This window comes from Anguilla anguilla, chromosome 15, assembly GCF_013347855.1.
Source record: "Anguilla anguilla isolate fAngAng1 chromosome 15, fAngAng1.pri, whole genome shotgun sequence".
Lineage (NCBI taxonomy): Eukaryota > Metazoa > Chordata > Actinopteri > Anguilliformes > Anguillidae > Anguilla > Anguilla anguilla.
In genome coordinates, this window is record NC_049215.1 from 17,304,352 (window position 1) to 17,323,315 (window position 18,964).

The 18,964-nt window shown below is 40.2% G+C and overlaps 1 protein-coding gene across 1 annotated transcript; it reads right to left on the reverse strand.

Annotated features, from left to right (window-relative positions):
- Positions 1–358: 358 nt before the first annotated feature.
- dct (dopachrome tautomerase) lies at positions 359–14,980 on the reverse strand. The gene is made up of 8 exons (XM_035394510.1): positions 14,473–14,980; positions 12,583–12,882; positions 6,510–6,610; positions 5,335–5,501; positions 4,785–4,970; positions 3,573–3,708; positions 2,190–2,391; positions 359–906 (listed from the first exon to the last, which is right to left on the reverse strand). Exons 1-8 carry the CDS (start codon positions 14,774–14,776, stop codon positions 725–727), a joined length of 1,578 nt encoding a protein of 525 aa, XP_035250401.1. The 5' UTR covers positions 14,777–14,980; the 3' UTR covers positions 359–724.
- Positions 14,981–18,964: the final 3,984 nt, after the last annotated feature.

The window sequence follows — 18,964 nt, forward strand, 5'->3', positions numbered from 1 at the left end:
AAAAAAATGGTTTGCATTTTGGGTTTTTTCTTACTCTTTCTTGTATACGGATAAATAATGAAGGTGTGCAAATAAACATTTATTAAAAATAATCGCTTGTTGTGACGTTTTTCGCTACACACATTTTACCCCAAGTACCAGTGTTATCTTTCATCTACATTAATATTCAGCTGTGAACTTCCTTTAGTCCTAATCTAAGGGGGCCTAATGCCTTGACTTACTATTTTATTCTTATAATTGTTTTTATGTTATCTCTTTCTGTGGCTGGATATTTACTGAAACAATTTAGATAAAGTACCTTGTACAGCAGCAGGTCTCATTGAAACAACCATCTTTGTCTGGATGGCCAAAAAATAAGGACATTTTAATAGATATTATTCATAAAGATAATCTTTGATAATAGCATTACAGAATACATTTATCGCGCAATAACACAGTAATCCTCTTACGTAGTTAGAATCTTTTTTTAAATAGGGCAGCAAAGCACTTCTGTAGTTTTGACAAAGAAGATAACTGCATTTACAATCCACACAATTTTATGTATTTAAGAAAATGATAATGGCATGACTTGTCACACAGTATATTACTCGTTAGTAAATCTTTTATGCACATTTGTACATCAGTGTCACAGGCTACATTGCTGTTCACACTAACACAAATGATTGGTTCAGATCAGTGAGTTTACATCATGTGTCGATGATTAGTACTTTCAGGAAGGCCGGTTCTAGGCCTCCTCTGTGTACTTCTTGTTGGTGAACTCGGCCTTGACCAGGGGCTCGAAGTCCCGGCCTCGCCTTCTTCTCTGCTGTGCGTAGAGCGCCAGGAGGAGCAGCAGGACTAGCAGGCCCAGGAACACCCCGCCCAGCGTGGAGCCCAGCAGCACCACCATTGCCCTGTTGTTCGTTTCTGAGAAGAGAGGCAACATCGGTGGGAATCTGATCACATGATCATAACGCAAACAACAGAACAGGGATGTACATTATATATAAATAATGCAAAACTTATAAATGTAAACCCTGAATATATATAAATGCTGCTATGATATGAATATAAAAATGTGAATATATATTTGTACATACATACAAATACTGAATATATTAATATAATTAAATACAAATGCATGTTTTGATAGAATTCTTTATTCATGTGAACAGTCGCAATGGTTTAATGATTCACAATGGATTGTGTGTGGGGGGGAAAAACAGAGGAAGTCTTTTAACCCCAAAGGGGGCCTTTACATCATTTGGACATTGGAGGCAGTAACTCAATAGACTTTGTTTGAGACATTGATGTAACTAAATTATCTAACTGAATCATCTTTGTTTAAATGGTACAAGGGAAGTCCCAGGTTAATGGCTGGAGGAGAAATCGTCAGCAACTTGATGATTAACAAAAAATTCTTTGAAACTCTTGCAGCTGAAAGTGACTGGCAAAAAAAATACTGCACCTTAGAAAAGACCGTATGTTGTCATTCGCTGTAGGCAAAACATTAACAGCTATTATAAATGCCATAATTATGCTGATATGATTTAAGGTTTCTTACGTTCATTGTCATGCTTTAATGATTGTTAAAATGATAATGATTTTTTTCATTTTAAACTCAAAACAAAACGCAAGAAATCCATCATGATTAAAAACAAATAGACTTTGTTTGAGGCAATTATCTAGCTGAAGTGGTTAAAAAATGTTCTATTTTCTACTGCCTTGAATGTCGTAATGATGTAAATGCTCCCATTGGGGTTCAGACGTAGAGATAGAAACATAATATTTGTATGATTTCCCCTGACATTTTAGCCTATAAAATCCATGCAAGTACAGTAAGCCATGTTGTTAAGCTATTGCAAAGTTTACATAAAAAAATTATTCTGTCAAATTAAATGTTGTCATCAAAGCAATATCTTAATGAGCCTGATCACAAAGTTTATTATTTATTATTCAGGATCTATATCCTTTACATTTATATATTCAGAGTTACTGTATTCAGAAATGGTTGAAGACCACTGAAACACAATTTGACCTATAAAACACTGTAGAAGACCACTTGTTAGCGTTATCCTTGCAACATAAGAAAAACATCTCTCTCTCTCTCTCTCTATATATATATATATATATATAGAGAGAGAGAGAGAGAGAGAGAGAGAAAGAGAGATGTAGAGAGACAAATATATAATTCAATGGGGGTCACTAACCTTCCAGATCAATGGCATAGGAGTATCCCAGCTGCTCTGAGGTGACGTAGATCTCCTCATTGGCCACCGGGGGGAAAAACGGCACCATGTTGTAGTCCCTGTTGTGGCCTATGGGTGCCATCTCGTCTGGAAAGCTGGAGTTGGGTGGAATAAACCGCCTCATCCACTCGTCAAATATGGCATCTGTAAAAGCATGTAGTACCTAAAGAGGGATAATCAGTGGTTGAAATAACATGTAGATTAACGTATTACAGAAACACAGAAAATCTGTGACAAACTGAAAATGTGTTTCTTATGTTCATCCTTGGCCTCATTTGAGTAATGTTGAAGGGCAAATGATTTCTTTGCTCAGATTTTTCTATTTAAATATCTTATTAAATTAAATTAAATGTAATTAAGCTCCATCAGCCATGATTACATAAAATGTCCAGTGTTAAATCAACTCTTACAGAGTACATACAGTGCCATGTAGCAAGGTGAAAACCACTTCTAACCAAGGGAAACATCAAAGATCCAATACAATAATCCAAAACGCAAAAGTAAGTCCACTTTCAAATTGCTGAAAAGAAAAAAAAAAAAGTTTTGGAGTGGTCTAGTCAATGTCCCCACTTTGACCCAATAGAGTTGCTGTGGCAGGACCTGAAACGAGCAGTTCTTGCTCAAAAGCCTACCAATTTGTCTGAATTAAAGGAATTATGCAAAGACGAGTGGGCTAAAATTCCTCCACAGTGATGTGAAAAACTGATATCAAATTAAAGGAGGCTTTTGGAGGCAGTTATTGCAGCTAAAGGTGGTGCAACCAGATATTAAGTTTAAAGGCTAATTATTTTTTCACATGGATGATATGGGTGTTTGATGATGTGCTTTGTGTTTACTCCCTTTGTCTAATAGTACAATAGTACATAGTTGTCTAATGATCAGAAACCATTCAGTGTGAAAAATATGCAACAAATGAGCAAATCAGGAAGGGGGAAAATACTTTTTCACAGCACTGTATGGTCCTGCTCTGGTCCAGAGTAGGAAGATATTTACTCTGTAACAGCTGGATTAAAACTGGACATTTTGCTGTGTATAACCAAGTTAATTACTAAGAGTATAATTACTCTTATACTTACTCTTAATCATTTGAGAATGCCTAAGCTTAAGCATTATACTTATACATATTCAGTACTTTCACAGTGTGCAGTGCATTCCGAAAAGCAAAATATATTATCAGTACAAGTAATCACAGTTAGCTAATAACATGGCCAAGGCTGAAAAACCACCAACGGCTGCATTTAAGCTGTCATTATTATGTAAAAATGATCTGAGTGAATATTCTGGGTTTTTTTCCCCCCAGTGTATGAAAGGCCAACCGATACATGAACGTATTCATTCACTCACCAGGAAGATTGGGTCATTGGCTGCAGCATGTGACAGGGCGCTGGTCCCATTCAAGAAGGAGTGGACCAGGTTGTGGAGGTTTGTCACTGAGCTGTCCAGCTCTCCATCCGGCCTGTCATAGCCTTCTAGGGCATTCCTGAAGGAACAGAATACAAACCTCAAAATGACCAAAGAAAAACCTTAAATAAACAGTGAAAAACTAAATCCTTAAAAAGCCCAAAATAAATCTTAAGGAAACCTCAAAAATGCTTTAAGAAACCTCAGAAACTTTAATGAAACCTCAAAACATAGATATACCCGCTCATCACGTACTGGCCGGGGTCGGGGAGTGTAAAGACACTACCGTGTGTTGCGAAAGAAAAGTGGGTAATGATATCTAAAAGACAGGGCTATATGCAAGCTGATTGGAAGGTAAGTAAGACCAAAGGACTTTTCAATACCCACTTTTATTTTTGTTTTTTATTTTTTTATTTTGCAGTTTTGCTCCAGGAAAAGATAAAATGGCGCTGAACAATACACAGACAAAGTGTTGCTTCGTGATGAAACCAAGGAGGAACTTGTGAGATGAGGCATGAAGGTTATTGTGAAAGCGCTGTGTGGGTGAGATTCTGTGAAACACTTTCTTGATCCGAAGCAGAATGTGGTTCAGTGTAAACACAATCATTTTTGAGGAGTATGTCATACTATAACAATTTATATATATATATATATATATATATATATATATATATATATAATAAACTCACTTTCATTAAAAAGTTATAGTGATCCTTTCCTATTATACCCATGTCTTTATTTCTTCTCTGGCACACTCTCAACATGAAGACCGCTTACCCTGTCCCTCCAGTATATCTCAGTGAACTTAATGAAAGCACAGAAATGTGAAATATTATGAACAGTAAACAAATTAGACAATGTGCAGAGGGGTCAATGCCATTACCAATTCCAAGATTAATTTTCAAATGCTTTAAATAATGCATTTGTGTTCAGCTGCATTTTGCCACTAGATGGCAGTGACAATCTAATATATTTCAGCAAATAAATTATCAGCTGTAAGTACCTGATTCATTTTGATAAGAAACTCAGTTCTCTTCTATATTTACTGAAAAAAGGTTGGCAAGCAATTTAATTCGAATTGATTTTATAATTCAAGCAAATCCCATGATTGAGTGTCGTAAATTAATTTCTGTTTGTCACAGACAGCCCTGTTACCTGAAGCTGAAGGTGGAGTTGGTGAAGTAGGGAGGGCTATCAAAGTCACTCAGGGTGAGACAGCTCCTGACATCGCTCATGGTTGGCAGGCTCAGGTTGTTAATGGTTCTCTCCCGGAAACCCCTCATTAAAACACCCTCACTGGTCCCATTGCAGAGGGTCACGCGTTGGTTATACTCATCCAGACTGGGAGAGAGAGAGGCTGTGTGTTCATTATATCCTCACACAGCAATGGCATACTGTACACACGCATCAGTACACAAACACAGCCTTCCAAGTAAACATGTGTGCCCCCATGCATATACACACATGTTATTCGTGTGCAAATTTTTTATTTATGGCCAAAGAGGAATTGTAAACCGACCAATGCATCGAATCACAAGGAAATCCAAATGATTAAATATTCACACCCAAACAACGCTGTGGCTGCCACATGTTTTCTGACAAGTGAACACTAACTTAAGGATTTTAATCCCACCCACACAACCCCCCCCTCCACCCCCGACAGAGAAGAGAAGCTGGGAGAAATGGGTTCAGGGTTCACACACACCTGTTGCACACCACCCCCCATCTTGAAAACCTGGACTGGGGACTGATGAGGGAGGGGTTGTTTGGGCTGGGACCCCCCAGGAGAGAATCGGTGCAGACGTCACACTCACTCTGGCCCGTGGCAAAGTTCCAGTAAGGGACCGCAAAATTCTCGTTCCCCGTCAGCCTCTGCAGAAGAGAGACTGAACCTCATCAGTCTCTCCAACCCAATGCTTTCTCAACATCCAGCGAGACTAAATGGCTGTTTTGCACTACATGCAGATTAACAATGGCTAATGAAGGACAAAGAGCTTTTGTTTCTGAAGCCTGTGTAGACGACCTGAATGACTATGACTACTCAACTGTACTGATATTTAATTTCTGTGTCATTTTAAGTCTGGTTAATCATAGCGTAATATTAGCAATGGTTATAACACTGCTACATTTTTGCCAGATGTATTTTAATACATTGTTTTATTATTGTTCTCAATTTGGAATACCCAATCATATTTTTGCCCCAACGCTCATCACAAACTCTGTTGTTGATTCAGAATAACACAGACTAGCATGTGCTGAAGGCCCGAATAATGTAATGTCAGCCAGCACTTACTGTATCATCACACCACGGTTCTCAAGGCAAGCTTGCAAAGACATGAGTTTGGAAGACACTTCATGTGCAGTGGGGTTGTTGGTGTGCGATAAGACGCAGTCAACCCCGCAGGGCTGCTGGCCTGGCTTTCATATTAAAACATGGGGCCATCCATGCAGCAGATCAGTGCTGTAACAGGGTGCCATTCTGATGCTTTTGATTGCTTCCACTTTTCTGCTCAGGGTAACGCAGCAATAAACAGATTAGTTCATTGCAGGGTTACCCTGAGCAGTAAAGTGAAAACAGTCAAATGTCATTATCTCCACAAAACGCCACAAGAAACAGACCCAAGTCTCAAAAAAGGAAAAATTTATCATTTCAGCAAGTTAGCATGTCAACTTTACATCAAACAAACTGGAGGATGGTGAAAGCAAATGTGGCTTTAAAGAGAAGAAAACAAATTGATTGTTTTCAAGCTCCATATCAACCTACTTGTTTTATTGAGTTGATTCAGTTATGAGATAATTATCAGTACAATCAGCCCATAAATTAACGGTCCATTGGGGAACGTGACAGGCTCTTGTGCTGTGCCAACTACATGTTCTCACCTGTAGATCTCTCTCCAGACGTAGCAAGTGGTACCTGTGCCATGTGATGAAAGCTGGTCCTTTGTGAGAGAAATCGATGGCTTTAAATGGCCGTCCTGGACCTATGGAGAGAACAAGGGACACTGAACATTTCCTTTCCTCAGACTGAGTATATGCCTATATCTACGTTTGTTACATGTGACACCTGCAGTGAGGACATTTTTAAAAGTTCCCACTCAAAATATTTATAATCCTTTTACTAGGCTCAGATTAAGTCAAACTGCAATGCACATTGTGCTTAATTCAATGTGCCAAATCTGGGCAAGCTATTGATTTTATCCCCCCATAATATTGTTCATTCACAACCAGTGAGCTCATGGATTTGTGTAAAGTTTGGAAAAACAACACCACCGATTTGCAATCTTTATACAAAGTTAAGATCCAAGAGTACATTTAGTGTGCTATTCTCTATTCTCTACAGCTAGGGTTAGGGTTAGAGTTAGGGTTAGGGTTAGGGCTAGGGTTAGGGTTAGAGCTAGGGTTACAGCTAGAGTTAGGGTTAGGGTTAGAGCTAGGGTTAGGGTTAGGGTTACAGCTGGGGTTAGGGTTAGGGTTAGGGTTATAGCGAGGGTTAGGGTTAGGGTTAGAGCTAGGGTTAAGGTTAGGGTTAGAATTAGAGTTAGGGTTAGGGTTAGAGCTAGGGTTAGGGTTAGGGTTACAGCTAGGGTTATAGCTAGGGTTAGGGTTAGGGTTACAGCTAGGGTTAGGGTTAGGGTTATAGCTAGGGTTAGGGTTAGGGTTAGCGTTACAGCTAATGTTAGGGTTAGGGTTATAGCTAGGGTTAGGGTTAGAATTAGAGTTAGGGTTAGGGTTAGAGCTAGGGTTAGGGTTAGAGCTAGGGTTAGGGTTAGAATTAGAGTTATGGTTAGGGTTAGAGCTAGGGTTAGGGTTAGGGTTACAGCTGGGGTTAGGGTTAGGGTTAGAGCTAGGGTTAGGGTTAGGGTTAGAATTTGAGTTAGGGTTAGGGTTATAGCGAGGGTTAGGGTAAGGGTTAGGGTTAGAGCTAGGGTTAAGGTTAGGGTTAGAATTAGAGTTAGGGTTAGGGTTAGAGCTAGGGTTAGGGTTAGGGTTACAGCTAGGGTTAGGGTTAGGGTTAGGGTTACAGCTAGGGTTAGGGTTAGGGTTAGGGTTATAGCTAGGGTTAGGGTTAGGGTTAGCGTTACAGCTAGGGTTAGGGTTAGGGTTAGGGTTATAGCTAGGGTTAGGGTTAGGGTTACAGCTAGGGTTACGGTTAGAGTTAGGGTTAGGGTTAAGGTTAGGGCTAGGGTTAGGGTTAGAGCTAGGGTTAGGGATAGGGTTAGAATTTGAGTTAGGGTTAGGGTTAGGGTTATAGCGAGGGTTAGGGTAAGGGTTAGGGTTAGAGCTAGGGTTAAGGTTAGGGTTAGAATTAGAGTTAGGGTTAGGGATAGAGCTAGGGTTAGGGTTAGGGTTACAGCTAGGGTTAGTGTTAGAGCTAGGGTTAGGGTTAGGGTTAGCGTTACAGCTAGGGTTAGGGTTAGGGTTATAGCTAGGGTTATGGTTAGGGTTATAGTGAGGGTTAGGGTAAGGGTTAGGGTTAGAGCTAGGGTTAAGGTTAGGGTTAGCATTAGAGTTAGGGTTAGGGTTAGAGCTAGGGTTAGGGTTAGGGTTACAGCTAGGGTTAGGGTTAGGGTTAGGGTTATAGCTAGGGTTAGGGTTAGGGTTACAGCTAGGGTTAGGGTTAGGGTTAGGGTTCGAGCTAGGGTTAGGGTTAGGGTTAGAATTAGAGTTAGGGTTAGGGTTAGGGTTAAAGCTAGGGTTAAGGTTAGGGTTAGAATTAGAGTTAGGGTTAGGGTTACAGCTAGGGTTAGGGTTAGGGTTAGGGTTATAGCTAGGGTTAGGGTAAGGGTTAGGGTTAGAGCTAGGGTTAAGGTTAGTGTTAGAATTAGAGTTAGGGTTAGGGTTAGAGCTAGGGTTAAGGTTAGGGTTAGAATTAGAGTTAGGGTTAGGGTTAGAGCTAGGGTTAGGGTTAGGGTTACAGCTAGGGTTAGGGTTAGGGTTAGGGTTATAGCTAGGGTTAGGGTTAGGGTTACAGCTAGGGTTAGGGTTAGGGTTAGGGTTCGAGCTAGGGTTAGGGTTAGGGTTAGAATTAGAGTTAGGGTTAGGGTTAGGGTTAAAGCTAGGGTTAAGGTTAGGGTTAGAATTAGAGTTAGGGTTAGGGTTACAGCTAGGGTTAGGGTTAGGGTTAGGGTTATAGCTAGGGTTAGGGTAAGGGTTAGGGTTAGAGCTAGGGTTAAGGTTAGTGTTAGAATTAGAGTTAGGGTTAGGGTTAGAGCTAGGGTTAAGGTTAGGGTTAGAATTAGAGTTAGGGTTAGGGTTACAGCTAGCGTTAGGGTTAGGGCTAGGGTTACAGCTCGGGTTAGGGTTAGGGTTAGAGCTAGGTTTAGGGTTAGGGGTAGGGTTACACCTAGGGTTACGGTTAGAGTTAGGGTTAGGGTTAGAGCTAGGGTTACAGCTAGGGTTAGGATTAGGGTTAGGGTTAGAGCTAGGGTTAGGGTTAGGGTTGCAGCTGGGGTTAGGGTTAGGGTTAGGGTTAGAGCTAGGGTTAGGGTTAGGGTTAGAATTTGAGTTAGGGTTAGGGTTATAGCGAGGGTTAGGGTAAGGGTTAGGGTTAGAGCTAGGGTTAAGGTTAGGGTTAGAATTAGAGTTAGGGTTAGGGTTAGAGCTAGGGTTAGGGTTAGGGTTACAGCTACGGTTAGGGTTAGGGTTAGAGCTAGTGTTAGGGTTAGGATTAGGGTTAGGGTTACAGCTAGGGTTAGGGTTAGAATTAGAGTTAGGGTTAGGGTTACAGCTAGGGTTAGGGTTAGAGCTAGGGTTAGGGTTAGAATTAGAGTTCTGGTTAGGGTTAGAGCTAGGGTTAGGGTTAGAGCTAGGGTTAGGGTTAGAGCTAGGGTTAGGGTTAGGGTTACAGCTGGGGTTAGGGTTAGGGTTAGGGTTAGAGCTAGGGTTAGGGTAAGGGTTAGGGTTAGAGCTAGGGTTAAGGTTAGGGTTAGAATTAGAGTTAGGGTTAGGGTTAGAGCTAGGGTTAGGGTTAGGGTTACAGCTAGGGTTAGGGTTAGGGTTAGGGTTACAGCTAGGGTTAGGGTTAGGGTTAGGGTTACAGCTAGGGTTAGGGTTAGGGTTAGGGTTATAGCTAGGGTTAGGGTTAGGGTTCGCGTTACAGCTAGGGTTAGGGTTAGGGTTAGGGTTATAGCTAGGGTTAGGGTTAGGGTTACAGCTAGGGTTATGGTTAGAGTTAGGGTTAGGGTTAAGGTTAGGGCTAGGGTTAGGGTTAGAGCTAGGGTTAGGGATAGGGTTAGAATTTGAGTTAGGGTTAGGGTTAGGGTTAGGGTTATAGCGAGGGTTAGGGTAAGGGTTAGGGTTAGAGCTAGGGTTAAGGTTAGGGTTAGAATTAGAGTTAGGGTTAGGGTTAGAGCTAGGGTTAGGGTTAGGGTTACAGCTAGGGTTAGTGTTAGAGCTAGGGTTAGGGTTAGGGTTAGCGTTACAGCTAGGGTTAGGGTTAGGGTTATAGCTAGGGTTATGGTTAGGGTTATAGCGAGGGTTAGGGTAAGGGTTAGGGTTAGAGCTAGGGTTAAGGTTAGGGTTAGAATTAGAGTTAGGGTTAGGGTTAGAGCTAGGGTTAGGGTTAGGGTTACAGCTAGGGTTAGGGTTAGGGTTAGGGTTATAGCTAGGGTTAGGGTTAGGGTTACAGCTAGGGTTAGGGTTAGGGTTAGGGTTCGAGCTAGGGTTAGGGTTAGGGTTAGAATTAGAGTTAGGGTTAGGGTTAGGGTTAAAGCTAGGGTTAAGGTTAGGGTTAGAATTAGAGTTAGGGTTAGGGTTACAGCTAGGGTTAGGGTTAGGGTTAGGGTTATAGCTAGGGTTAGGGTAAGGGTTAGGGTTAGAGCTAGGGTTAAGGTTAGTGTTAGAATTAGAGTTAGGGTTAGTGTTAGAGCTAGGGTTAAGGTTAGGGTTAGAATTAGAGTTAGGGTTAGGGTTACAGCTAGCGTTAGGGTTAGGGCTAGGGTTACAGCTCGGGTTAGGGTTAGGGTTAGAGCTAGGTTTAGGGTTAGGGGTAGGGTTACAGCTAGGGTTACGGTTAGAGTTAGGGTTAGGGTTAGAGCTAGGGTTACAGCTAGGGTTAGGGTTAGGGTTAGGGTTAGAGCTAGGGTTAGGGTTAGGGTTGCAGCTGGGGTTAGGGTTAGGGTTAGGGTTAGAGCTAGGGTTAGGGTTAGGGTTAGAATTTAAGTTAGGGTTAGGGTTATAGCGAGGGTTAGGGTAAGGGTTAGGGTTAGAGCTAGGGTTAAGGTTAGGGTTAGAATTAGAGTTAGGGTTAGGGTTAGAGCTAGGGTTAAGGTTAGGGTTACAGCTAGGGTTAGGGTTAGAGCTAGTGTTAGGGTTAGGATTAGGGTTAGGGTTACAGCTAGGGTTAGGGTTAGGGTTTGTGTTAGAGCTAGTGCTAGGGTTAGGGTTAGGGTTAGAGCTAGGGTTAGGGTTAGGGTTAGAATTAGGGTTAGGTTTAGGGCTGGGGTTACAGCTTGGGTTACGCTTTGGATTAGGGTTAGGGTTAGGGTTTGAGCTAGGGTTAGGGTTAGAGTTAGAATTAGGATTAGGGTTAGGGTTAGGGTTAGAGCTAATGTTAGGGAGAGGATTAGGGTTAGGGTTTTGGTTAGTGTTAGGTTTACAGCTAGGGTTAGGGTTTGGGTTAGGGTTACAGCTAGGCTTTGGGTTAGGGTTAGAGCTAGGGTTAGGGTTCGGGTTACGATTAGGGTTAGGGTTAAAATTAGGGTTAGGGTTAGGGTTACAGCTAGGGTTAGGGTTAGGGTTAGGGAACTAGGGTTAGGGTTCGGGTTACATCTAGGGTTAGGGTTAGTGCTAGGGTTAGGGTTAGGGTTAGGGTTAGAAATAGGGTTATGGTTAGGGCTAGGGTTACAGCTAGGGTTAGGCTTTGGATTATGGTTAGGATTCGGGTTTGAGCTAGGGTTAGGGTTAGAGTTTGGGTTAGGGTTATGTTTAGGGTTAGGGTTAGGGTTAGAATTAGGGTTAGGGTTAGGGTTAGAGCTAATGTTAGGGTTACGATTAGGGTTAGGGTTACAGCTAGGGTTAGGGTTAGAGTTAGGGTTAGGGTTAGCGTTAGGGTTAGGGCTAGGGTTAGGGTTAGGGTTAGAATTAGGGTTAGGGTTATGGTTAGGGTTAAGGTTACAGCTTGGGTTAGCGTTAGGGTTATGGTGAGGGTTAGCGCTAGGGGTTAGGGTTAGCGTTATAGCTAGAGTTAAGGTTAGGGTTAGGCTTTGAGCTAATGTTAGGGTTAGGATTAGGGTTAGGGTTACAGCTCGGGTTAGGGTTAGAGTTAGGGTGAGGGTTAGGGTTAGGTTTACAGCTAGGGTTAGAGTTAGGATTAGGGTTAGAGCTAGGGTTATGGTTAGGGTTAGGGTTACAGCTGGGGTTAGGGTTAGGGTTAGAGCTAGGGTTAGGGTTAGGGCTATAACCGTATCCTTAACCCTAGCTGTAACCTTAACTCTAACCCTAACCCTAGCTCTAACCCTAACCCTAACTCTAACTCTAACTCTAACTCTAATTCTAAATCTAACCCTAACCCTAGCTGTAACCCTAACTCTAGCTCTAACCCTACCCCTAACTCTAATTCTAACCCTAACCTTAACTCTAGCTTTAACCCTAACCCTAACCCTAACTCTAATTCTAACCCTAACCCTAACCCTCACCCTAACCCTAACCCTTACCCCAACTCTAACCCTAACCCTAGCTCTAACCCTAACGCTAAGCCTAGCTGTAACCCTAAACCTAACCCTAACCCTAGCTCTAACCCTAACCCTAACCCTAACCCTAGCTGTAACCCTAACCCTAACCCTAGCCCTAACCCTTACCCCAACCCTAACCCTAGCCCTAACCCTGACCCTAACACCATGCTATCCAGCTCATGCATTTGCACTTCACTTCTGGTAGCTGGGTAAAGTGATTTTCAAAGGGGTTTGACTGCTTCACTGGCTATATTTTACCACTGTATCATACGAGCACTTACCGAGGAGCGTGTCTCTGACTGAGTAGTAGTGCTGCCACACAAATAGGTCGTAGATGGACACATTGTTAACCTGCGGCTGGGTTCCGTTGGGCCCCAGAAGGCCCAGCCAGTGCTGAGTGGCGATGACGTAGTCGGGGTGGATGGTGGTCTTGGCGAGGTCCAGGACATCCAGGAACTCCTGGAGCTCGGCGGGGGTCAGAGAGTGGATGTTCTTGCGCACAACAGGGGTCTTGCGCTGGTCACAATTCGGCCCCATCCAGCCAAACTTACACTCTCCACAGTTGTACCCCGCAAAGTTTCCTGGGTTCACAGACAGCAAGTTTATCAGTACTGACCCAATGCCAAGATTATGGCTGATATGGTGGCACAACATAAATTGTGCCAGGGAGGCAATACATTTGCTGGAAATTGTGAAAATGAAAATGTCATGTTCAAAAATGAGCCCAATCATGAAATAATTATGTATTTTAACAGCAGAACTCACAAGCTAAGCCACAGACTCACACTGTCTGCTTAATAATATATCAAGGTCAAATATTATTTCATGATAGAAATTAACTTTGCTGAATCTTTTTTCTTAAGTTGTTTGATAGCTGCTCTCATCCATAATAGTGTAAACTTTATCTGTAATTTTCATTTGTGTTCTGATTTGTGATGGTGACGGTGGCAATGGCATTGTCATCAGCATCATCTAATACATCTAACCAAATATTGCTTATCGACATCTGTCCAGAATTTTCCATATCGTGCATCCCAAGTGCGAACAAGTGGGTGAAAGCATAAGATATTCCCAGCAAATAATTTTTCTTTTTCAGAATAATCCTGGTAGAACAAATGTTGCTGGATATCCTATTGGTTGTTATTTTTAAGTGATTTTTTAAATGAAAATAGAAGAAAGGGTCACAGAATGTGATTCAGTTCTTTTATTTCTGTTATAACAGGAAATCAGGAAATTATCAAGAAATTAAGTTTGATATTGTTACGCTGATATAGCATGATTCTGAACACAGTAACAGCCTTGTTAAGTCTTGCTTTTTGTTACAGACCAGGTGAAACCAGGTCAATAATCCTTTCCTGTACAGCTGCACATTTTACTCAGTAAAAGCCATTTACAAAACCATACTGTACTGTCAATTATTTTTTTACATTAAACATCAATGGATATTTGCAGTAAGTGTGTATGTTACATACCTGGAATATTGACCTTAAATTTATTGGATCAATATATATGTCCTGACTATTTAATTAATTAACCAACATTTTCATCATAACATTATTTCTAAATTAAATGTTAATTTAACCAGAAAACTAACTAACTAAAACTAACTAACTAATTCCCCACTATGTTTTTCTTGTTAGTAAACCTGTTTGACTCTTGAATCTCTTGCATTATTACATATTTAAAATATCACATTGAACATGCATGTCTACATTCTGTATTCCTCGGAATAATTAAAAGATGCAAGCTATCTTTTAAATATTAAAATGTGATTTGAAATATGATATACATCATATGATATACTCTAACACTATTGTAATACTAATATCACTAATTGGCATAATTTTACTTCTATAGAACACTTTGTTTTACATACGTGTGTATATATATATATGTGTGTGTGTGTGTGTGTTAAAGTGTTCTGTCAAAGGAAAGTGATGCAAATATGCATCATACCATACATAAACATTTAAAGCAGCCAGCCCATAGAAACACATGTTAATTGTAAAGGACAATAAAAAGCCCAAAAAGCAAAATAGACAGTTTGGAAAAAAAGTCCTGTTACAAGTTAGATAATCAAAACTGTTATTGTCCAAACCCATTAATGCACAACTATTAGTTTTCTAAGGACAGAATTTCACATTTGACATTTCATTTGAACCTTTATTCACCTGAGCACCTGCAGGTCTGGTTAAAAAACTTCACCGGCCATCTTTCTCGGTCGTCGACATTGCGTAGCCTGTATGGGCCGCCCCACGGCTTCGTGTCCACCCGCACGTCGGTGCAGTTCCCGCGCCCGGACAGCCTGCCGCAGGCGTCGGCCGGGTCGGAGCTGAAGGACGGACAGCAGCGCTTGGACAGGATCCCCTCTACCGTGCAGCAGACTCTGGGAAACTGTGCCTCCGCCGTGTGGGGCCACATCGCGAAACTCGCAAAGAAGATCACCAGAGCCCCCCTCATCTCTGCACTCCCCATAAAAGAGGCACTATATTCCTTCTCACGGTCCCGGCGATCAATTTACACACCAATGAGCTGCGGTGACGGGCTTAAATGAGTCAATCCAATGACGTGTGAAATCAAATCTGACACTCTGTGAGGGTCTTAACTTGTGTAAATCATGAATTTGATACAGCACCCAAATGTTTTTCTTGTGTTTATGCAGTGCATCCTCTAAGACAGCTGTCCCTGCCACTGCTCAGAGCTCAAGCATTAACAATGCCTCCAATTTATACTCCAAGTCGTACTGGGTAGGATTTGGCGCACAAAAAAAAGTCTTGTGGTAATCACCTGACAAGAAGTTTAATGAGGTCAAAACAGAGGAACATGAAGTGCAGCAAAAAGCCTTTAAACCCAGGAGTGTCTTTCTCCCAAAACACATTACTCCTTTGATCATCGGTGTTAACAAAATGACTCAATATTAATCAATATTACATCACAAACATTACATCACATTACATCTATTTAATGGTATTGTCCATTAAATAATGTGCAACTATTAGTTTTCTAACAACTAAATTTCATATTTGCATTTACAAACATTTGAACAGTATTGGGACAATGAGGTGCAATCCATTTTAGTATTAGCCTCTGCAGTTTTTATATAGTGCACCGTGTGCAATGTTTAATCACAAAAATGTAGGGTATTCTGTTTATGAATCAAATGAACCAGCATCGTACAGATTAAATCACATCTCCAGCCTCTGGAAATGTTTCCGTTCCTGTGATGCTGTGCGGTGTACTTGGTACCATCTCTGATTTATGTCTGTGGTTCCACAGTCATGTCACATGAATAAGGATTTAGCCACAGACCCCCGCACACACAGTTCCAACACTACCACTTCATAGTTTTATCAATGTCTTACTTGTAAGCGCTAGGCCTACTCATGTGTAAGTCACAATGCCTTCCACACACATGGGGGGATGTCATGACCATGCTTACATGTAAATAGAATCTTTGTTTTGATCAAGACAAGAGGTGAGGAGGGGGGATGTAAACATATTTTCAATCATATAAATGTGAACATCACAGAGGTGCATTATGTATAGACAGGATATGAACTGCAGCATCAGGCAACTCGTTAACCAAAATACCTGACCCGTGGTACTCCTGATGCTTATTCTGCCAGCTGGTGGGCAGGGAACACTTTGACAGTCGATCTGAAAAAGGCTGCTGTCCAGTGGCAATGCAATTCAAACAACACTGACGCAAGAGAGCACAGCATGCTTTCAGCATGTGCACACCAACGTTTAAAAAGCATGTTTTAAATGCACAATGTGATGCAATGTAAATGCATTTCTTTATTGCTCAATACCTGATACACTGCTAATAAGTGCTGTAGCTTTTTCTTTGTAAAGCAGGAACAAAACAAATTAAACTGGACAAAAATTTTAAAAAATATGAATGGTTATAAAGAAAGTAGGTGGAATGAATTTCCTTTAACAAACTTCGGCAAACAAACATGAGTTCTTATATACAACCTACATGAACCCACAGATCAATTATGGAACACCGCAACACTAATCTAAATAAATATGCCTCATATAGTAATAGTTTTAAGCTCTTACCACAAAATACATATAAACTGAAAGTTCACTACTTTTTCTTGACCCTGTAATGGTAATTATGAGTGGAAGAATTTAAGGTTTAATAGGATATTCAGGATGTGAAGGCTGGAATTTAGCTTATTCAGAGGGATTAGGCCCAAAATCCTGGGCTCGTTATCCTACACAGTGTGTGTTCCATGACACAGTGTGTATTTCCTTTATTTTCTTTACAAGCCCCAAACTTAGAAAAATGTTATCTGATGAAATAATAAGAGGAATTAGAATACAAAGAGACAAAATACTTAAAATAATACATTTTGTTGGGAGGAGGTCAAGCCACATTAACATCACATCTGTTGTACTGTACATTTTACCCTGGCAAACAGTCCAATCCAGTTCAGTTGTAATTGTATGGTACCACATAGGGAAACTGGCACAGCCTTTAAGAGCCAGACATTTGTAAGGTAAAACACAAGGACATAATTGGCCATAAATTAAGCTGTTTGTTGTGAATGAAAAAAAATAAGCATCAGAGTCTGGCAGGTTAATCAACTTAACGGAGCATAACAGTGGTCAGACCACTTCACACATGTCCTGCTGTATCAACTCACCTCTATGAAACTGGAATGTATGCTGCTTTCCTCTCCCCTATTCCATACTAAATTAACTCCAGTTAACTCCTTAGGTATGGGACTATTGTGATGACATATTTTACCGGAGTATGTGTGAATCCAAAATGAGTAAATTTATATGTATAATACATTTTTGCCATAGTATACATGCAGCTCTTACTGTTGGTGTATGTGGTTAATTGGTATCCTAGAATTTGAATATTGAAAATGTTTCAGTGGCAAATGTTTTGACTACTTTACCTGTTTTAATTTACAGTATGATACAACACTGAAGACTGACACCATAAGCACAAAACAAGTCTGGAATATTTCCCGGAAAATCAGGTATTGGGGGGACTGGACTGTAGGGATGGAGGGAGATGCCATTGTTTGTATCTGTATCTGTATTTGTTCAACCAAAAATGATTTGTATTTGTATATGTATTTGTATAAAAATCAGAAGTGAGCAAGGTGTGTTCAAAGGTTTTTCTAAGCAAAATTCAAAAGAAATATATTTTAAGGTCCATAGAATGCAACTGTATTTTAAACTCAAAGAACTGTATGATATTCTTACCTCTAAACAATATAAAGTCATCAACTGCTGCTTTTGAAAAATATGGTTAAAAATATATTTCATCACAGGTGTATTATAAACATGATTTCCAATCCATCTGTACCAAAAAGAGGCATTATGAAATTTTACATGAAAACAATTTGATGATCATAAAATTCTTAAAATACACTATAATTAATTTATTTCACCACATGGGTATTATAAACATGATTTCCAATCCATTAGTACCAAAAATAGGCATTTTGGAATAGGTGCCACTTTTGACCCATTTTGTTATTTTCCATAAAGTGTTTCATTGAAAATTTCAAAATATCTTTTTTTGGTACAGATGGATGGGAAATCGTGTTTATAATACAAGTGTAGTAAAATAAATGAATTATGTGTTTTAAGAATTTTATGATCAATAAAGTGTTTTCATGGAAAATTTCAAAATGCCTATTTTTGGTACAGATGGATTGGAAATCATGTTGATAATACACCTGTGGTGAAATGAATGAATTATGTGTTTTAAAAATGTTATGATCAATAATGTGTTTTGTGGAAAATTTCAAAATGCCTTTTTGTTGTTACCGATGGATTGGAAATCATGTTTACAATACAGCTGTTGTGAAATAAATGAATTATGTATTTTAAGAATTTTATGATCAATAATGTGTTTTCATATAAAATTTCAAAATGCCTTTTTTTGGTACAGATGGATTGGAAATCATGTTTATTGCACATTTATAAATGGCCATAGGTACACATGCTACCATAGAAAATATTTGGCTCATTCAAAATAATTAATAAACCCATGTACTAACCACTTTTCAAGCTGCTGAACATAGCTGTGCTCACCTTAATGCTCACTTACAGTTTTCCTAACCAACCCTTACCCCAACCCTGACTCTAACCCATACCCTACGTAACCCTAACCTTAACTCTAATTTCAACCCTAGGTAACCCTAACCCTAAGTTACCTTAACCCTAACCCTAATGTAACCTTAACCCCAACCATAAGTAACCCTAAACTAGCCCTAACCCTAAGTAACTCTAACCCTATCCTTAAACAACCCTAACCTTAACCTTAGGTAACCCTAACCCTAACTAAGACCATAAGAAGATGGATAATACATGCATTTTTTTTCAGGGAAAATATATTTTTTCAAAGACCTAAAACATAATTTTATATTTGTATTATTGAATTCATGATCTTGACTTTGTTTTTCATCAATTTTAAATGAGTAATCAGATGTTTTCAAAGTCATCTACAGCTTCAATTAAGCTATAGGGCTCAAATTAGGCTTCAGCTAGGGATATGAAAAGTGTTAGGGCTGAGGAACGATTAGGGTTCTGTTCAGGCGCTTTGTAAAAGGCTAAGAGAAGGGTTACTCCTTGATTCTGAATCAGAAAAAATGTGTCACTTGTGGGATGTTACATGACTCATTACCACCT

Coding starts and splice junctions, on each gene's coding strand:
- dct (XM_035394510.1), bottom strand. CDS start 14,776: ATGGGGAGTGCAGAGATGAGGGGGGCTCTGGTGATCTTCTTTGCGAGT. Junction 6,611..12,582: donor AGTCAGAGACACGCTCCTCG/GTAAGTGCTCGT, acceptor TTCTCTCCATAG/GTCCAGGACGGCCATTTAAA. Junction 2,392..3,572: donor CCAATGACCCAATCTTCCTG/GTGAGTGAATGA, acceptor ATCCCTCTTTAG/GTACTACATGCTTTTACAGA.